The sequence below is a fragment of the Caloenas nicobarica genome, chromosome 10 (assembly GCF_036013445.1).
Source record: "Caloenas nicobarica isolate bCalNic1 chromosome 10, bCalNic1.hap1, whole genome shotgun sequence".
In the NCBI taxonomy this organism is placed as follows: domain Eukaryota; kingdom Metazoa; phylum Chordata; class Aves; order Columbiformes; family Columbidae; genus Caloenas; species Caloenas nicobarica.
Window position 1 is genome coordinate 23,876,505 of NC_088254.1, and position 18,528 is coordinate 23,895,032.

At 46.1% G+C, this 18,528-nt stretch overlaps 1 protein-coding gene across 5 annotated transcripts in view; it reads left to right on the forward strand.

Moving 5' to 3' along the window:
• The first annotated feature begins 2,800 nt into the window (after window positions 1–2,800).
• The window catches only part of TP53BP1 (tumor protein p53 binding protein 1), a 30,139-nt gene continuing 14,411 nt past the window's right edge, over window positions 2,801–18,528 (forward strand). For 3 of the 5 annotated variants that reach the window (XM_065641390.1, XM_065641392.1, XM_065641393.1), the window contains exons 1-10: window positions 8,877–9,091; window positions 9,239–9,411; window positions 9,670–9,740; window positions 10,400–10,558; window positions 11,002–11,083; window positions 11,895–12,040; window positions 13,251–13,371; window positions 13,703–13,794; window positions 14,864–15,063; window positions 16,051–17,278. In XM_065641390.1, coding sequence (XP_065497462.1) covers window positions 8,918–9,091; window positions 9,239–9,411; window positions 9,670–9,740; window positions 10,400–10,558; window positions 11,002–11,083; window positions 11,895–12,040; window positions 13,251–13,371; window positions 13,703–13,794; window positions 14,864–15,063; window positions 16,051–17,278 — 2,446 coding nt within the window. In that variant the 5' untranslated portion in view covers window positions 8,877–8,917. Of the gene's footprint in view, window positions 2,865–8,876; window positions 9,092–9,238; window positions 9,412–9,669; window positions 9,741–10,399; window positions 10,559–11,001; window positions 11,084–11,894; window positions 12,041–13,250; window positions 13,372–13,702; window positions 13,795–14,863; window positions 15,064–16,050; window positions 17,279–18,528 lie in introns of those variants that run through there. The other 2 variants (XM_065641395.1, XM_065641394.1) reach the window with 2 other exon arrangements.

Genomic DNA, 18,528 nt, shown 5'->3' on the forward strand with positions numbered 1-18,528 from the left:
CTATGTAACCCCAGAGGTGATTTATCAGAGCAGTACTCCTGTTCCTCCCGCTTCTGTCCTACAGACACTGAATGTCTCCCATGCAATTTGGAACCACTGCAGCTCTGATCAACACGAGGATCTAAGTGCCTATGAAAGGATCATGTGTATTCATTGTGTCATTGCCAGTGATCCAGAGCTTTGGAATTAAAATCGACGTTTATCACACCAAGAAAGGTACTAATTCGTACTGATGCAGCAGACCCTCTTGGAAGCCAAGGTGATTTTTAATCATTTAAATGTTAAATACAATGTGGCCAGAATACTTGCCTCTTTGTTTCATCTTTCCTCATAACTAAAGACAGTTGAAATAATGTAGCTGAAAGCACAAGTATATAAAATGAGCACAAATGGAATGTTACTGGGACTTTTTGCAGACTGAACTGTCTGGGTTGCCAGCAGCCTCACTGAACAGTGCAAACAATCTATAATGCTCCACTTCCCACCTAACGGTGTGTACGTTCCACAACTTCCCTTGCCCAGTAAAGCCAGGCAGTGACTTTAAGATTTCTCCAGAAGAAGGTGCAGAAACTATGTGATCCTGCATGCAGTGAAATAGCTATATTGAGATCTTACATGGTGCATTTCATGTTACTAGATATGTCAGGAGCATTCAAAGGAACTGATATGTGTGTCGTAAGTAAAATGCATACTGAAGAAGGAAGTCGATTTGCTGTGGCAATCTTCGCCATGTAAGGCTGGCATGATTCAATATCTGTCCTTTTTTTTTGTTGTTGTTGCATTCATATGGCGAACAGTTCTTTGTGGTCAATCTTTTGCAAATTAAGAATATAGATGCAATGCATCAATGGAACGAGCGTTTTCCTGAGGGCTCCAGGACAGCCCTCCATTGCACGGTCGTTGGTGGCTGATCCCAGTCTCACTGTGCACCTGCTCCTGGAGCACACGGGCTCTGAACACTGGTTAACTGGCAAAATAAACCACAGATCTTGTGTGTTTGCACTGAAATTCAACAGCAATGAAAGACGAAGTAAACCAACTTTTAAATGACTACAGAAACATCTGACTACAATAAAGTTTGACAAGAGGTGTCCATAGATAATAGAAGCAGGGTTTAAAAACACAGTAAGTACAAAAACGCTGTTTTACCCTCTGGACTGACTTGGCCATCTGTCCTGCAGGACCGGCACTCTGTGACCTGAGGACACAGTTCTCAGCACTGCTGCTGGAGCAGTTTGTGATTTCACAAGTACAAGAGAAACAGAGACCTCCACTTTCATGTCTCAAAAGGTAACACAAGCAAATTAATTGTTTAAATGTATTTATCCTGCAGCACAGCTCACAGTGATGTCTCTAAATCCTGCAGTCATGTGTCTACCTGTACACTATCTTAGCTTTCCTTTAACATTTGATTAAACACAGTGTCAGTTGCCTGTACATTGCTCTTGGGTCAGTTTAGTGGAACTTTAGGAAGTGTTTTCTCAGCATCCAGAATTTATCCTTCCCCAACAAATGCACTCAGGTGTCAGCAGGGCACCCTCTGGGCCACTGGGTAATTGTTTGTACATTGCTGTGTTCTGAAAATGATTTAATTTACCGGCTCTGTGAATGAGCGATGGGCAGCGCTCGCATGTTCCAGACACATACTGGGTAAAACTCTCAGCCTTCCAAAGTCCAGTAAAAACTGACCATGTACATGGCATCTGTATCTTTGTCAAACAGAGATCCAGTGGCTATAGAACCTGTATGAATTTCCATGGTACTATGCCAACAAAAAGGAGGTAAAGTACCTGATAAATAAATGTAATGTGCTTATAAGATTTAAAAAATCTTCAAAAATTATTGTGCGTGGTTTTTTGCTTTCACTTTTTCAATTCTGCTACTGATTCCCTCTCTTGGCCTGGCTGTCTCTCATGCTTTCTTCAAAACGGGACTTTTTATCCTAAGTCTTTTTTATCCTAAGTACCAGTGATATGCTTTCTCTGGGTTTTTACTTTGGGTTATAGCTGTTGCGTGATAAGAATGTGGGTTAAAATATTATCATTGTGGAGGAGAAGAAGAATGCTCTATAGCAAGATCTAAATGACCTTGAGGACTCCAGAAATGAAAAGAGGATGAAATTAATACTGCAGAGAGGCTGTGTATGTGCTGATTGAGAATAAGAATTTCTGTTACCAGAGGCACTAATCACCTGAAAGTGATTAAGGAGGTTTAAGCCCTCGGTATTTTAGTTGTTCAAAAGGCAACTGACTTTACAGCATCATGGAGCCATGAAAAAGCCACAGTTTGTCAGTTCCAGGATGAATTAGATGAAGTATTTCCAGCAGAAATCAGAGAGTGCTAATGTCAGCAGGTGGTGCTGGTCTCATATAGAATTCTGTGTACAGTTCTAGTCACACACATCTAAGGAATTCAGACCTGAAGAGAGTAGAGAAGGGCCCCAAGGTGAGAGAGGAGAAAGTGAGGTGCAAAGTGTTGAGAAAGGTGCTAGGGAGAAACTATATTACAGATGAGAGTAAAGGGACCGAATGGTTCGTCTCATCGAAACAAAGACTAGATTGTAAACACTATAGATCGCACCTATAAACATATCAGGAAAAACAGCAAGGACGAAAAGAGAACAGTACATGCTGAAGGGCAGTGATGGCGTGAGGACAACCATCCGAAGCAGCCACGAGCAAAAGCCAACGCGCACTCAGGCCCACAGACCACCCCGCCCGCCCCGCGCTCCCCGGGCGCGGCCGCCGCAGCCCAGGGGCGGGCTCCGGCCCGTCGCCGCCCGGCCGGTGCCAGCGGGGCGGGCCCGGCCGTCTCTGCCTCCGCCCGGAGCGGCCGGAGCGGCGCTGCTCGCCGGCTGCGACCAGGTAAAGGGGCGCGGGGCGGCGCTGCGGCCTCCCCTGCCCGCGGCCGCCTCGCCCGCTGTTCCCTGCCCGGTGGAGGCCGACCCGGGCAGCGGCCGAGGCAGCTCCGTCGGGGCCGGGGGCCCGGGCAGCCCCTCGGGCCGGCCTGGGCGCTGCGGGCCGGGCGGGCTGTGCCCGGAGCTCCGGCCGCGGCTCGGGGAGCGGCGCTGAGACCGGCCGGCGCGGCGGGGCTGCGGCCGCGCGGCGCGGCGGGAGCGCGGCCCGGGCCGGGGGCGGCTGCCCGCGCTTCGCCGGGCTCTGCCGGGCATCGGCGCTCGGGCCGGGCGTGCTGGGCTCACGGCCCCCGAGAATGGGGAGTAATACGCGGTGTTTATTCCCAGATGAGTAGAGCAGAGGATAATCCACGCAACCTTGGGCAGGGAGTTTTTAGATGTGTCTCCCGTGTCAGTAATAGCTGTAATAACATGGTACAATACTTAAACCTAGATTTTCAAAGGCGAGTAGCATCCTTACTCCTTTAGTAAGCTTAGCTGTCTTGTTAGGTATCTTAGTTTAGGTATTGATATTCCCACTTGAAATCAGGTCTGGAATTTGGTGGTTTCATGTGAATACCGTCCTGCTTTGAAGTTGAGGCCTGGGCTGCACTGACACAGACAGATGGATTCACAGGGGAAGAAATGAGAATGGGTACTAGTCCTGTTTCTTGGTTTCCCATCTTAATGAGTAGACTACACTGGAAGGGAGTATTCAGAACAAACCAATCCATAGCTTCACCTGTCCATTGCCAATTCTGTAAGATACGAGAAATTGAGGTAAAAATATTCCAAATACAAGAAATCAGACAGCCTTCATACCTTCATTCATTGAAAGTCTGGTGCTGGACATGTTTCGTTTGAAGGCAAGGGACGCAAAGATTAATTTTGCTCTTCTATCCTGATTCTTAGACAAAGGTGGCCACACCCTATTTATAATTCATTATAGGACTCAGGAAAAAAGTCAATCTGCAAACTGGGGGATATTTAGATCAAAGACTTGTCTACAATAAAGAAAGCAGGCTGCTTTTTTCGTAGCATAAAAAGGTGGAAAAAAAATGAGGTCTACCTTGACTTCAGCAAAGCATTTGACACCGTCTCACACAGCATCCTCACGGCAAAACTGAGGAAGTGTGGACTGGATGATCGGGTAGTGAGGTGGACTGCAAACTGGCTGAAGGAGAGAAGCCAGAGAGTCGTGGTCAATGGGGCGGAGTCTGGTTGGAGGCCTGTATCTAGTGGAGTGCCTCAAGGGTCAGTTCTGGGACCAATACTGTTCAATATATTCATCAATGACTTGGATGAGGGAATTGAGTGTACTATCAGCAAGTTTGCTGATGACACCAAGCTGGGAGGAGTGGCTGACACGCCAGAGGGCTGTGCTGCCATCCAGCGAGATCTGGACAGGCTGGAGAGTTGGGCGGGGAAAAATTTAATGAAATATAACAAGGGGAAATGTAGAGTCTTGCATCTGGGCAGGAACAACCCCAGGTTCCAGTACAGGTTGGGGAATGACCTATTAGAGAGCAGTGTAGGGGAAAGGGACCTGGGGGTCCTGGTGGACAGCAGGATGACCATGAGCCAGCACTGTGCCCTTGCGCCCAAGAAGGCCAATGGCATCCTGGGGTGTATTAGAAGGGGGGTGGTTAGTAGGTCGAGAGAGGTTCTCCTTCCCCGCTACTCTGCCCTGGTGAGACCTCATCTGGAATATTGTGTCCAGTTCTGGGCCCCTCGGTTCCAGAAGGATAGGGAACTGCTGGAGAGAGTCCAGCGCAGGGCCACAAAGATGCTGGAGGGAGTGGAGCATCTCCCTTATGAGGAAAGGCTGAGGGAGCTGGGGCTCTTGAGCTTGGAGAAGAGGAGACTGAGGGGTGACCTCATCAATGTTTATAAATATATAAAGGGTGGGTGTCACGAGGATGGAGCCAGGCTCTTCTCGGTGATAACCAACAGTAAGACAAGGGGTAATGGGTTCAAGCTGGAACACAAGAGGTTCCACTTAAATGTGAGAAGAAACTTCTTCTCAGTGAGGGTGACGGAACACTGGAACAGGCTGCCCAGGGGGGTTGTGGATTCTCCTTCTCTGGAGACATTCAAAACCCGCCTGGACGCCTTCCTGTGTAACCTCACCTAGGTGTTCCTGCTCTGACAGGGGGATTGGACTAGATGATCTTTCGAGGTCCCTTCCAATCCCTAACATTCTGTGATTCTGTGATTCTGTGATTCTGAGATTACAAATTTAACACAAAAAATGTGCAGTCAGCTTTAAAACTCACACGCAGCTTTGGCATTTACTGGTTTGAGTACCTGGACTGAGCCCTCAGTGTTGGGCTACCCAGGTTCATGGAAAAGTGTTGAATTGCAGAAAAATGAGGCTGGAAGGGAATCCTGGAGATGATCCAGTCCGACCTCCTGTTTCAGACCATGGTCAACTGTAGCAGTTTGTTACTACTTTATAAAAAAAAAAAAGTTGTAAATGTTAGAGATTGCATAATCTTCAGAGCTTTATTAGCCTTTTTAAACATTTTTGCCTATTCCTGTTTTGTCTTTGATTTAAACTTATTTGCAGTTTATGTAAACAAATTTGCAATTGTCCTCTAAACTGTGAATATGAAAACCAAATTATTTGCCGTTGACTTTTTTCTCTGTGAGGACTGTTATGACAGCCAGTTCCCTGGCCATCTCCTCACCAGACGCAGCGCTGCGCTCAGGCCTTGCCAGTGTACGGTACAGCAATGATATCCGGCACTAACGTATTCGTACTGTACCTGAGCATAGTGCTGGCTGTCTGCACCTCCTTCTGATTAGTCTGTCAGGTACTGTGACCCCCGATTGCTTTATTTTACAGTCACGCCACAGAGCCCAGCAGCCCCATCCTGAATTTGTGCAGTCAGTTCTTTCCTTTTGTAGAATGTTCTTACCTGCATTGTACTTTGTCCATTTTTCAGACCATTTTAACAGATTTTTCTTCTACTACTTACAGTCCCTCTCAGTTTCGGAGTGCTTGTGGGTTTAATAAGTGTACTTATTTTGTGACCAAGATGATCAAAGAAAACAGTTAACAGAATAGGAATAGTACATTGCTGTTTGGACCCTCACTCAACACACTTGTTTTGACGCAGAACTGTCAGGGGATGGATATTCCACAGGTTTTTTACTCCTCTTACTGAATTTTCATCACAGCTATGCTTCCCTTGTTTGCTTGTGAGAACCCCATATAGGTACTGCCCAAAGTCTTATTGTAAAGTTGTTATTCTCCCACTTTTCTTCTGTCCCTAAGGCCTGTTGCTCTGACATAAGAAATCAATCAATGTTACGTGCCTTGTCTGTACAGATCTGTGTTGGCTGCTGACTCCTTTCCTTGTTATCTTCTAGATACAAACTGGTAATTTGGTTGGTAATTGGTTATCAAAGTTTTCAAGGATGTGAAGGGAATTTTGAGGAGGAGTGACTGGCACATTTGCTACTTCTAGTCTTCAGGTACCTCATTATCCTCCAGGAGTTTTGGAAGGTAACTGTTAATACTTCTAAGACAACATTTTTTTACAGAAGTCTAGACTCAAGGTTTTAAGATCTGAGATAAGCACTCTTTAACCTGTTTCAGCCCTGCTTCAAGGCTGAAGTCTCCCCTTTGTCATTGTTGTTTAACTGAGCCAGGTCTGGTTCTCTGTTAACCCTGTTAGAGAGGAACAGCAGACGTTTCTGCCCTCTTGACCTGAGCCACCAACTAGTGTTCCCTCAGCACAGCACACCAACGATTCTTATGGCTGTTGCTTCCCTGCTAATACATCTATAGATCATTTTCTCTTTGCTCATGATATTGTCCATGTGAGCTTCTGCCGTTCTTTGATACTGACCCTTTACAGAAGCTGATATAGTTCCCATTTCCTCGTTTCCTTTCTTCTGTTTTCTTGTCATAATTGAATCGAACCACCTTCTACTGTATTTCTTATTCTTTCTTTGCATTAAGATAGATTGCACTTGTGCCTTTAGTGGAGAAATTACCATCTCTTGTAACTCTTTTTGTGCCACAAGATCTTACTTGCCAGTTATCCGTTTGTTGACATCTGTTCCTCACAATCCGTTCTTTGCTTATCTGCTCTCTTTAGGCATGGCCAGTGTTTAGCCACTTGCATGTACTTCTTGTGTTGTTATACACACAGTCACTTAGTCTTTTTTTTCCTAGTGAGTAGTTAACTGTATATATTATAGAAACACCTTCAGACAAAAACCTGGAGTTTGAAGAAGGACCTGGCTCAGGTAGGGATTTCCGTGCACTAACAAAGAGCATGTGTTCTCTAGGAGAAGCTAATAAAGAGGTGCTGGCAGGATAGAAGTGTGAAAGAAATTGTGAGGAAGGATATAGTTGTTTAGTGTTCTGTCAATAAGAAAAGCAGCTTATTCTTGCACAGTCAAGGGGAAAACCGTAGCAAGCTTGGAAACTCACTAGTAAGTCCAGCAAGGTTCACTACTGGAGTACCATCAACTTGCTTAAAAACCAAGAGCTTATGCTATACTTGTGCTTAGAAGACAGCTTTACTTTCTATTTTGTCAAAGAAAAAAAAAAGGAATTTAATATTTTATTTGATTTTGAGAATAAGCTTAAAGAAAGACCATTTGAAATGCTTCCATTCTGATGGAAGCAGAATTCTGCTTGAAGGGACTTGAACAAACTGCAAGAGCCCCTTCTAACACTTCAGAGACACGTGAGGGCCGTGGGCTGCCAGCTGTCCCACCTCGGTCCCTGTCTCCTCCGTTCCGTGGGATGGAATGTCCTGTGAAGGTGGCAGCTCCCGTACATGGCCAGCAAGAGCCTACGAACGGCTTCGTCTTTCAAAAGAGGATCCAGTGGTCAGAAGCCTTGTGGTTTCTTTGGCACTGGGGCAAATTTCAGACAATATCTGAAGTTGTGTGTGTTTTTGAAACTAATGTACCAGAAAATCTTTTCAGTAATACAGCTTAATATGTGCGAAAGGAGCATCTTCTGGGAGCTGAAACACCAACCACTGATGCATCCTTCCTGTGCAGGAATTGTAAATATTAACAGCCTGTTTAATGTTCTCAACATGCATGTGCAAACTGGGATTTCACATTACACACAAAATCTGTTAACACAAACCTGTATTTACAGTGTTTCACTATGTACAACTGTTTGTCTATAACTTTGCATAATAACAGTTTCTTCTAGGCCAGGTATTGTTTTTTCAGTCTTCTGCATTTTTTGTTTGACAACAGGTTTTTAAATAAAGTATACAGAATTCTCATCTATAAAATACAGAGAGGTGCAGAAGTAAAAAAGAGAAGTTTCAAAAGCGGATTTAAATAAGTCTATTCAAACTAACTAGTTTTTAGGCAAGAAGTTTAATGCTGAAAGACAACGCTGTCGCAATTTGTGCCCGAGGCTTCTTCAGCAACTGCCGTTTATTAACATAAACACAGCTAAATTATCAATTTCACTTTCCTGTGGTACCTACAAATGTCCATACAAGATCGTGTTTGTCCGGGATGGGCAGTTGGGTTGTGGGGCCGGAGCCGGGGGCTGTTCGGGACGTTCCATGGACGGGGCCGGTGGGCGCGCCTGGGCCTGCTGGGCCGGCAGCCGCGGGGGGACGGCCCGGGGCCCGGCCGGGGCTGCTCTGGGGCCCGGCCAGGGCTGCTCCGTGCCGGGGCTGCTCCGTGCCGGGGCTGCTCCGTGCCGGGGCTGCTCCGTGCCGGGGCTGCTCCGTGCCGGGGCTGCTCCGTGCCGGGGCTGCTCCGTGCCGGGGCTGCTCAGCGCGGGAAGCGGCCGGGGCGGCTCCGGCCCCGCGGGGGCGCTGCCGCTGCGGAGCTGGGGGGGGCGGGGGGGCGGTGTCTCCCTGGCAACGGCGCCGGCGCGCGGGGCGGGCCGCTCATGCGCCGCCAATCGGCGCGCGGCAAGATGGCGGCCGCGGGAAGCGCGGCGCCGTGAGGCGGCGGGGCCGGGCCGGGCCGGGCGGGGGCTGCGCCGGGGCTGCGCCGGGCGCCCCGCCTCCCGCGGGGCGCTGCATGGAGCGCGGCCTCAGCCAGCTGGACCCCGGCTTCTCGCAGCAGGACACGCCCCGCCTGATCGTGGAGGACTCGCAGCCCGAGAGCACGGGCGCGGCGGGGGACGCGGAGCAGGCCTGCCTGGGCGTGCTGGCCCGCCGGCTGCCGGCGCGGCGCGGCCCGAGCCCCGTGCTGGTGAGCGCCCGGCGCGGCCCGGGCCCCGTGCTGGTGAGCGCCCGGCGCGGCCCGGGCCCCGTGCTGGTGAGCGCCCGGCGCGGCCCGGGCCCCGTGCTGGTGAGCGCCCGGCGCGGCCCTGACGCGGCCCGTGCGTCTGTGTTGCAGGAGATCGTCCGCGGGGCTGCCGGCAGCCGGGCAGCCGCGGGCGGCGGCGCGGCACTGGAGCGACCCGCAGGTGAGAGCCGCGCTGCGCTCGCAGAGCCCATGGAACGCCCCGCCCGCCCGGGCCCCGCGGGCCACCGCGCTCAGGACACGCCGCCGCCCGGCGGGGAGAGCAGGTGCGTGGGCCGGGCCGCGGGGCCGCCTTCCCGGGCCTGGGGGGCTCTCGGCCTGTGGAACCGCGGTCGGGTGCCGGGGACCGGCTGAGAACACGGGGTGGTGCGGGCAGCGGCCGCGCCCGTCCCGCTGCAGCGCCGGAGCCCGCGGGGGGGGTGCGGCCGGGGCCGGGGGCGCTGCGTGGGGCTGGGCAGGAGCTGCGGCAGCCCCGCGGCGGAGCGGAAACCCCGGAGCCATGTGAACGGGCCTTTCTCTTGCAGTGCCCGTGTTAAAGCTGGGGGCAGAGCTGAAGGTGATGCTGAGGACCGTGCTGCCTCGCCCTGTGTGGAAGGTAACGGCTCCGTTCCAGGCCTCTTCTCGGGGCTGTGGATCCGATCAACTGTCTGTGTAGTTTTCCAGTTCAGCCGCCTCACTTGTCTCACTAGGCGTTGTGCCAGTTACAGTGGGTCAGAGACTGCTGTCTTTTTCTGGAAGGTGATCTATATACTTTGATGTTTGAAAAAAATAAAGAAGATGAAATCATATCATTTTTAACAAGGATCTCGGAGGCAGGAAATGGCTGAGAAGAGACATGGATGCATTGTGACCATTGGGAGATGGAGCCTTTTTATGGCAGAGTAAAGAATTCCTGGCATAGTGGTTGTTGTCATCAAAGGACTTTCAGGCATGGGCTGTGTTATCAGGATTGTTTTCTCATGACAGAATCCAAATCTACTGCAGTTCCTAATGGCATTACATAAGACCTTGCTGATTAACACTGCTTTCTGAGTTAATGGCCACTGTCTCTTTTCTGTTACTGTATTTTTAATTAGTATGGTTGAGATCGGAGTCTGTTAGTTTATTCAAATTTTCAGCAATGGCCTAAATACTTTTCTTGTTAGAGGGTGTATATTTTGCCCTTGTAAAGTGCTAGATGGCTCTTTTTTTTTGGGGGGGGGGGGGGGAGGAGGGGAGACGGTATATATGTTAGTTATGGGTATTTCTTGTTAGATATAGGCATGTCACAGCTGCATTTTGAAGCTCTAGAGCTCTCACAGAGCCAGGACTTGGAGAGTGACTTCGTGCCCAATGAAGGAGATGCAAGGCACCAATTTCACCCTGGAGCTGCTGTCCCTGCTTCCAGACTTGTGAAGAACGACACTAAACATGGTAAGTGAAAATCATATCAGATGTTCTTTTGTTACTCTGTCAGTTCTCTTTGGTTTCTTTAAATTATAGATGTTAAGTTTCTTTTTCACGAAATACAGTACTAGTAGTTTTCAAAAATGAGTTCACAGCTCATTGGTAGTTGAAAATAATTTGCCTTCTCTTTCCTTTCCTCTAGTTCATTTTTTTCTTGTACCTGTCCAAGTGTTGTCAGTGATTCTTGCACCTCTCCTTCCTAGTTTGTTTCCAGAATATTCAAAAAATCTGATATTGAATTTTCTCCCTGGTAAAAACTTCATCCTGTCCTTTTTTGTTGTTTTTATCATTGATTAAGATTATTTTTTTTGTGTACAGCTTGTGTAATTTACAGAACTACACTTTCTCCTCTTTATATATTAATGCAGGTGGCCCAAGTAAGAATTGGTTTTTTTTCTCTTTCTTGCTAGAACCGTGTGGGGACAGCACTGAAACTGCCTCCAGTGCAGCAGCACGTGCTGCTGTGGAAGACCAGCCAGAGGAGTCTGAAAGGTAAAACAGTCCCTGTTCTTTGTAGGTCTCTTGCTGACGTTCTGGAAGTTAATATCTGTCTTTTTTTACTAGATTTTTAGATGTAGGAGAGTTCAGGCTTCAAGGCAAAAGAGAAAAGTGAAGATGAAGTAGTGATGAGACCTTTTTGCAGTAGTGCTGACTAAGGAGTGTCAGACTCTTACACATAAAGATATCAATAGGTTTATTTTTAAGGGAGATTGCACTGGATAAAGTATACTAATAATTTTCTTAAATAACTGGAATATATTAGAAGTTATAATTCAGTTTAAGTCACATAAGTTATTTCAAAACAACTTAATTACTGCAGCACAGGCTTTGGCCTCACAGGAGAAACTCAGAGGCTGAGTGGTGGCTATTTGAGTATTTACTGTTGTAGGCTTTATAGTTTTAATTATTTTTAATTGTGAAAATTCAGTTTGTTGAAAATTCTCTATATATCTTTTATGCCAGACAGAATAATACTTAGTGCATCTTGTATTGTCATATTCTGCCACAAAATAATATTAAAAAGGAGGTGAAACAAAATTCCTAGAATCCACATTGAACAGAATAGTAGAATGATCTTAATTTCCTTTAAGCATCACTTAGATACGATTCTGAAAGTGTAACTTGTCAGGGATGAACATGGTATTTTGTGAGGAGAAGTCGATCTTCATTTTAATCTCTTTTTTTCCTGTGGTATACACAAATTAACACCTTTCATCTGTGCTGATACATCTTCTGTACAATGTTGCAGCATTACTTCATACTTCCAGTTTCTCAGGTCAGTGAACGTGTCTTGCTTTTCCAGGGCTCTGCAGGAAGCGGAAGAGTGTATTGGGAAACAAATGCCTGTTTGTGACCCCACTAAAACCGAGAAATCCCTTGATTCTGGCCACGAGGAGCCGGATGTCTTGTCAACTCAGGAAGAGATGTTTCCTGAGAATAATGCAACAGGTAACAACAGACAAGCAGAGCCAAAATGTCCATCCCAGAGATCACTGTAATCTTCATCCCTAGTTGATCTTTTTAGGCATGTAGTGTTTCAGGGTGCAGAGCGCTATGAATATTTTTCACATAATTTCTGCTAAAATCAAGGGTGCTGTACAAATGAAAGGCCATGAGCTCTTTCACTGTGCCGTCTAAATGCCGCTTCTTGTTAGAACAGTTACACTGGCTTGTAAAATACATTTAATTTCCTTTCTGTCTGTGCCCATTGAAGAACAAAACCAAAAAAAACCCTTTTACCCTCTTCTGAAACTGGCAATAATAATACTCACCTTTTGTAGAGACCCACAGTCTGAAGCGTGGATGAACAGTGCAGGCAGATATTGTCGGCTTTCTTATGCTGGGTACCTTTGGCAAAACATTCCACCTTGCTCCTCTGAACTGGCCTTCCTGTTTGGGACAGGACAGGCCTTTGCAATCAAAATCTTTGTCCCATGATTTTGGTCAGTCTTATTTGTCACCTAGGTTAATGTTCCTTCCCTGTAAGAGAAGAGATTACATGAAATAGGATCAGGTCACCGCTGTATGTCTTGTTAGGATTATATCTATGTCTGGTGTTAGTATCTGCAACTGAAAGGCTAATAAAGAAATAGGTTCTTGACAATAGTGAAAAGCCTAGAAAATACCATTTTGAAAGGCATCTTTGTCACAGTTTATAAAGCATGAGCTAAACGAAGTCTCGCTTTATGCCTAACGTTTAATGTGAACACAACTGTGGCTCTACAAGTATGATCTTGTGTGCGAACCCTCTGGATCCAGAAGGTTCAGTAGCAGCCCCTGTTCACAGTGAGTCAGGGCTCTCAGAAGAACCTTGCCTGGATTTGTGTTCTTGGGCTAGATCCAATGTGCTGATATTGGAGCCACTGGGGACTTTTCTTTTAAAATTCCTGAATAGGAAGACTTGTACAGTCTGGCCTGATAAAAGTCTGTTTTATAGGTACAAACTTATCTTTTCCATCTGAACTGTATTATGCTCACATTTCATGTCCTGAGCTTTCATGTGCCATCCTTCTCCACTGTTGTGAGAAAATCAGCTTGTCCTTGCCTGCCTGAGAAGCAGCTGTGCAGTAGTGTGAATATCATTCCTCAGAATTTTCTGATCAACTTTGTTATTGGCTACATTTCTAATCCCGTTTCCTTTTGTTCCGAACCACTGCAGAGAGTGGCTGTGTGATAACCATGGTGGAAGAGGGAAGTTCTTTGGCGTGCACCCCTGCCCGCAGCCTGCACCTCCTGCAGCTCTCTGGACAGGGATCCCTTGTGCAGGAGAATCATTCAACGTAAGCAAAAAATCCCCACATTATTGCAATAGCTTAATTGCAATACTGCATTTCCACCACTCTTTATTCAAGGACTTGTGCTTGGTTTTAAGCAATCAATGCTTTAATTTTGCACTATGAGGGGATCATGGCTTTATTTTGTGATGAAATGAACTAATGATTCCCATGGGGTCAATGGCCATTTCTCAGGTCTCTTGCTAATGAATACCTGACACTCCTGTTATGGGAAGACTCATGTTATAACAAGCTGGAGCTACATTTGGGGAGAAGTTAACGCATTTTCGAATGATGTATGGTCGTCTTTTTCTTGTTCCCTTTTCTTGGTCTGCAGTGTCTCTTCAGGCCTAGTTATTTCTCCTCCTGTTGCCTTTGGATCCAGTGCTCTTGTCCCCAGCAGTCCTACTGAACAGGAGCAAGCAAAAGGTAAAATTTTCTGCATACTGCTCTATGTTTGTGTTTCTGTGCTCTCTGGTTTAGTCTGAGCATGCAGCCTTCTCAAAATCTGCTAAAATTATATTTAAAGAGTAAGGCAGGACTGAGAACACTGAAAGAGGTAGGTGAAAGGAGATCTGTATTTTTGACTTGGATGCTGATGTGCTGACGATATTTCCTACATAGCTGTCATAATTAGTACTGTCAGCTCTCTCCCCTTCATTTGAAAGATGGGCAATACTTCATCTGCAGTACAGATTGCTGCTTGCAACTGTCCTCTGTTCTTAGGGACAAGCTGTGCTGGCTCCAGGCAGATATTTGTACATACTCTTAGGGCAGTAGAAAGGACAGAGGAGGACTGCATCATAACAGTTATTTTACGTTCACTTGGATGACTTACATGATATTTTTAAAAGCTTTTGTATGTTATATGTGTGTATTCTAGAACATCATGCCAAAAGAGGGATTATTCTGCGTGATACCTTGGTTCTTAAATGTTTTCTTGAAGCACCCATTCGCCATCAGAGGCAAGGTATCCATCCACGCAGACTTTTAGTATGATACAAAATCACCCTTCCTTTCTGTGAGATTCCTCTCACAGAATGCGAAATGTTAATACTTTTAGAATAGATATTTCGTTAGCTGGGGTCTGAATTTGGTTGCATTTTAATAAAGATGGCAAAGAAAAGAAACCTCAGATAAAAGCTTTTTATAAATTTCAGATACCTTTTTCTAATTGTGGAAGTTCTAGACCTGTAGCAAAATAGTTGTGTGAATTCCTAACGAAACACTGTCCCCCCACTTAAAGATATGGATGTTTTTGTTGTTTTTTTTTGTTGTTGTTTTTTTTTTTGTGTGTATGTGTGTTTTTTGGTTTTTTTGGTTTTTTTGGTTTTTTTCTCCAAAAAGAATTCAGCTGCACAGAAGATTTTAGATTAACCCATAAAAGCATGAGGAAATTGCATATGCCACTGAAGACAAGTCTTTTAATAGAACGTTAGAAACTTTAGGTACAACACAAAACTTTGCTAATGATGTATGTTTTGCTCTTTGAAAGCAGCTGAGCAGATGGATCTCCCTGTCCCCGCAAAGGGAGGAGAGCTGCAGCAGCAGGCGGGGGATGCGCTGGGGGAGACGACCGTCCCCTGCCTCCCACCAGCACCGCTGGTCCTGCCACAGGCTTCAACCCCCGTGTCCCAGAGCGCCCCGGCCTTCTCTCCTGGATCGTTACCGGTGCCGTCACAGCCAGAGTTCTCTCACGTAAGGGCTCATGTTGATGTCTCTTCCGAGGTTTTTATGCAGCTGGTACAGAAGGTGTGTGTTGAGTCAGCCTTGGCTTCTGTGCTGTTAAGCTGGTTCTCATGAGCTTCCCTGTTCCCACAAGTCATGGTTAGGTATTGATCATACTGTGTGGCAGTTTATCCTGCAGAGAAAACGTGGAGCAGCTTAAGAGAGCATAGTGAATTACTGAACGTATAATTTGTTATCTTTTAATCTATGCTAGAAACCCTTTCTGTGCTTTTTCTTTTTTCTCTTCTCATGAAGCTGTTTTGTAATAAAGCATTTGTATTCTCCTGTAAGGCTAGAATTAATTTACTGCATTTTTCAAGTTGCTTATTCTTATTATCTGTTGTTATCTTTGTGCTTTCTGATTCTGGAAGTTATTACTATTCAAAGAGTTTTAACGGGCAGTTGGTGGCTTTATAGCTTAATATTACAAATTTCATCACCTTAAGGCAGAAAATAAAGGTTGTGCTAGAGACTCCAGTAGTCAAAGCAGGGCCTCTCCTTAGCCAGAAGTGTCATGCTAATATAATAGATTTCTCTGGAGAATCTTTCCAGAACCCCTGGTTATTTGACTAAAAATAGCTACTAATTTGCCATACTTGCCCAGTACTTCATGGTTTGGTAGTGTGAGAGGGGTACCAAGGGTTGTATCTGACTTTGCCACAGAGGTACTAAAAAGTAATGAGTGGTGATAACTTTTCTCAGCAAGAACGAGGTAATGATGACTCTCAGAAATGGGGGGAAAAAAAGTGTTGTGTTGTTTCGTGGTTGTTGGTTGCTGTTGTGTTTTTTGTTTGTGTTTGGGTTTTTTTGTGTGGTGTTTTTTTTTTTTTTTTAAATCTGTAGTTTTGTGCTGACCTTGCTCTGCTCCATAATCCAGTGTAATGCTCTAGGAATAACAAATTATCAGTCCTACTTGAGATGCCCTGATGCTCCATGTCCCACTTTTTTTCATTTTAGGATATCTTCGTTCCAACTCAGAGCCCTGAGAAGCAGCATGAAGGAGAAGAAAAAGCTGCTGCTTTAACCCCTTTGTGCTTCGCAGGACCCAGAGATGCTTTGTCAAAGATGTCCACAGGTGACTCTGTGTCAGAGCCCTCCGAGTCCTGCCAGCTGGTGCTTTCTGCAAGCGAATGCAGCCAGGCCACAAACCCAACAGTCAGCGCAGGCTCTCTGAGTGAAACCACACAGGTAGAGATCACTCCTGAACACAAGGCCTCGGACTTGAGACTCTGTTCTGTGGAGAACGACAACATAAAACTCAGGCTGGATGCAGGTGATAAAGGCCTCTCTGAAAACTGTGAAAAAGCAAACAAGGAGGACTTGCAGACTGCAGGGAAGCCTGCGAGGCAGTTAGTTGGTGCAGATGTAGCAGGAGATGGGTTGTTGGCTCCTACAGCTCATCGGGAGATCGAGCATGTTTCTGGACGTCAAGATGCTGCAGATCAGTCTGCACTGCCTGGGATTCTGTCGCACACTCGAGGCAGAGAAGCACAGTCTGGGGGTTATCCATTGGAAGAGACTCCTGAACCTGAGGCAGTTCCTGAGACTCAGTGTGAAGAACAAGAAGAAAAACTGCAAGTAAAAGAGAAGCAAATAAATGAAGATGGGTACCTTGCTAATACAACACTTTCTCAGAGGTTTATTCTTGAAAACGAAGTAGAGTGTCATGAAGATATGGAAGTGGAATTTGCTGACGGTTCTTGTAAAAATAGCAAAAATTTGTCTGATCAGGCCCAAGAATCAGAAAAGATTGGACCAGAAAGCCAGGGAAAAGAAACTTCAAAAGATTGTACTTTTGGTACTGGAGAGGCAAAGAGCCCAGATAAACTGTCCCTCAAGGCTGCTTCAGAAACCACGCCACAGCTCAGTGAGGGTCTGTCCAAGTCTCCTGTAGGGGAGTTACTGGAAGGGCACAACCATTTGTTTCCGAAGTTAAATAGAGAGGTTCCATCAGAAGTGATGTTGTGTGCCAAAAAACATCCAGGTTGTTCAAAATTAGGACAGATAATGATAACAGGGAATCAGCCGCCACTTCAAGGGAAAGGGGTTGACATGCTGGTGACTCAGGAGGAGAATGAAGTGCCAAAGGACAGGGAGGACGCCGTTAGGATGAGGGGTCTGGAGCAAGAAGAGCAGACGCAGGCACAGGAGGAGGCAGCTGCTGAATCCCCCAGTCCCTGCAGTGGTAAGTGGGTTTAGGTTGGTAGTTCAGAGTTGTTTATTCTGAATAATGTCCAGGATAGCTGTGTGCAATCCGCAGTGTTTCAGGGAGTACTGATCTGGGATGTGTGTTGAACAGCGTCTCTTCAGAGCAGTGCTGTAACTGACTATGTTACAAGCATAAAGTACCTTCACCTTCTTCCCCTTAGTCACAGTCCTGCAGGCAGGGATGGTAATTCTTGTTCCTTGGACTCTCTCTGTTTTATGGCAGAAACACAGAGCAGCTTTGAACACTCAGAATGTTGTGACCTTGGCAATGTTCAAGAGTTTTTGTAACTTTTTTGTTTCCCAGAAACAACAGTGGAGTCCTTGAAAGGAAAGGGTGTGTGGTAGTCTGTACTTTCCCTCTTGTTCTCCTTACTGTTTTTTTTCTTTTTAAATTTTTTCATCCTCGGAGAATTTTCTTTGTGGGGATGTAAAGAGCAGCTTTGAGCTAGAAATGAATACAGCAAATTTGTCTTGAGATTATTTTAAAGTAGAATGGCTTTTTACTTACACGTAAGCTGTGGTTCGGCAGGTATTGTCCTGATACATTGAAATCCCTTTAACGTGCTGTGTGGTTATACAAGAAATATGGGATGCTGTATCTGAGTTTTGTGGAACTTTTGCCTCTTAGTTGGCTTTGTTTTCAAACATAGTTCTGTACTCCTCAAAAGAGAAAGATAAGCATTGAATAGTATGGAACTGCCTGATGAGAAGAAACTCAAGATACCGAAAAATAGAATGAAGGTAGTATCTTACACTGTAAGATAAGAATCACGGGTAAATATTGATACCTTATTCAGAAAGTCACCTTTTTAACATTGCCTCAGGTGTGGCTAGAGTGATGATTCTTAATCTGAAAGATTTCTGGAAGTAAAGTTGTTTCTTGTTTTCTATTGAGGTCCTTTTGATATATCACAGCTAGATATGAATTACCAATGGAGAAGAATGTATGTCATCAAGCTTTTGTCATGTCTGTTAAATAGTTGTGCTAGTGAGAGCAGAGCTAAGAAAGGGCTTTTGGAAGAGAAGGCAAAACTTCTTAAATGGAAGATGTGGGGTTCTTTGGGTGGTGGGTTTTGGTTTTTTTCCCCTCCATTCTGCATGCACAGAAAACGGTGGCGTGCACTCCTGCTGGCCTTCTTGGCGGCTCTTGGTGTGGTGAGAGCCGTGGTGGGTGTGCTGCGGCGGCGGCCAGTGTGCTGTGGCTGGTGTGCCGTGGCTGGGGTGCTG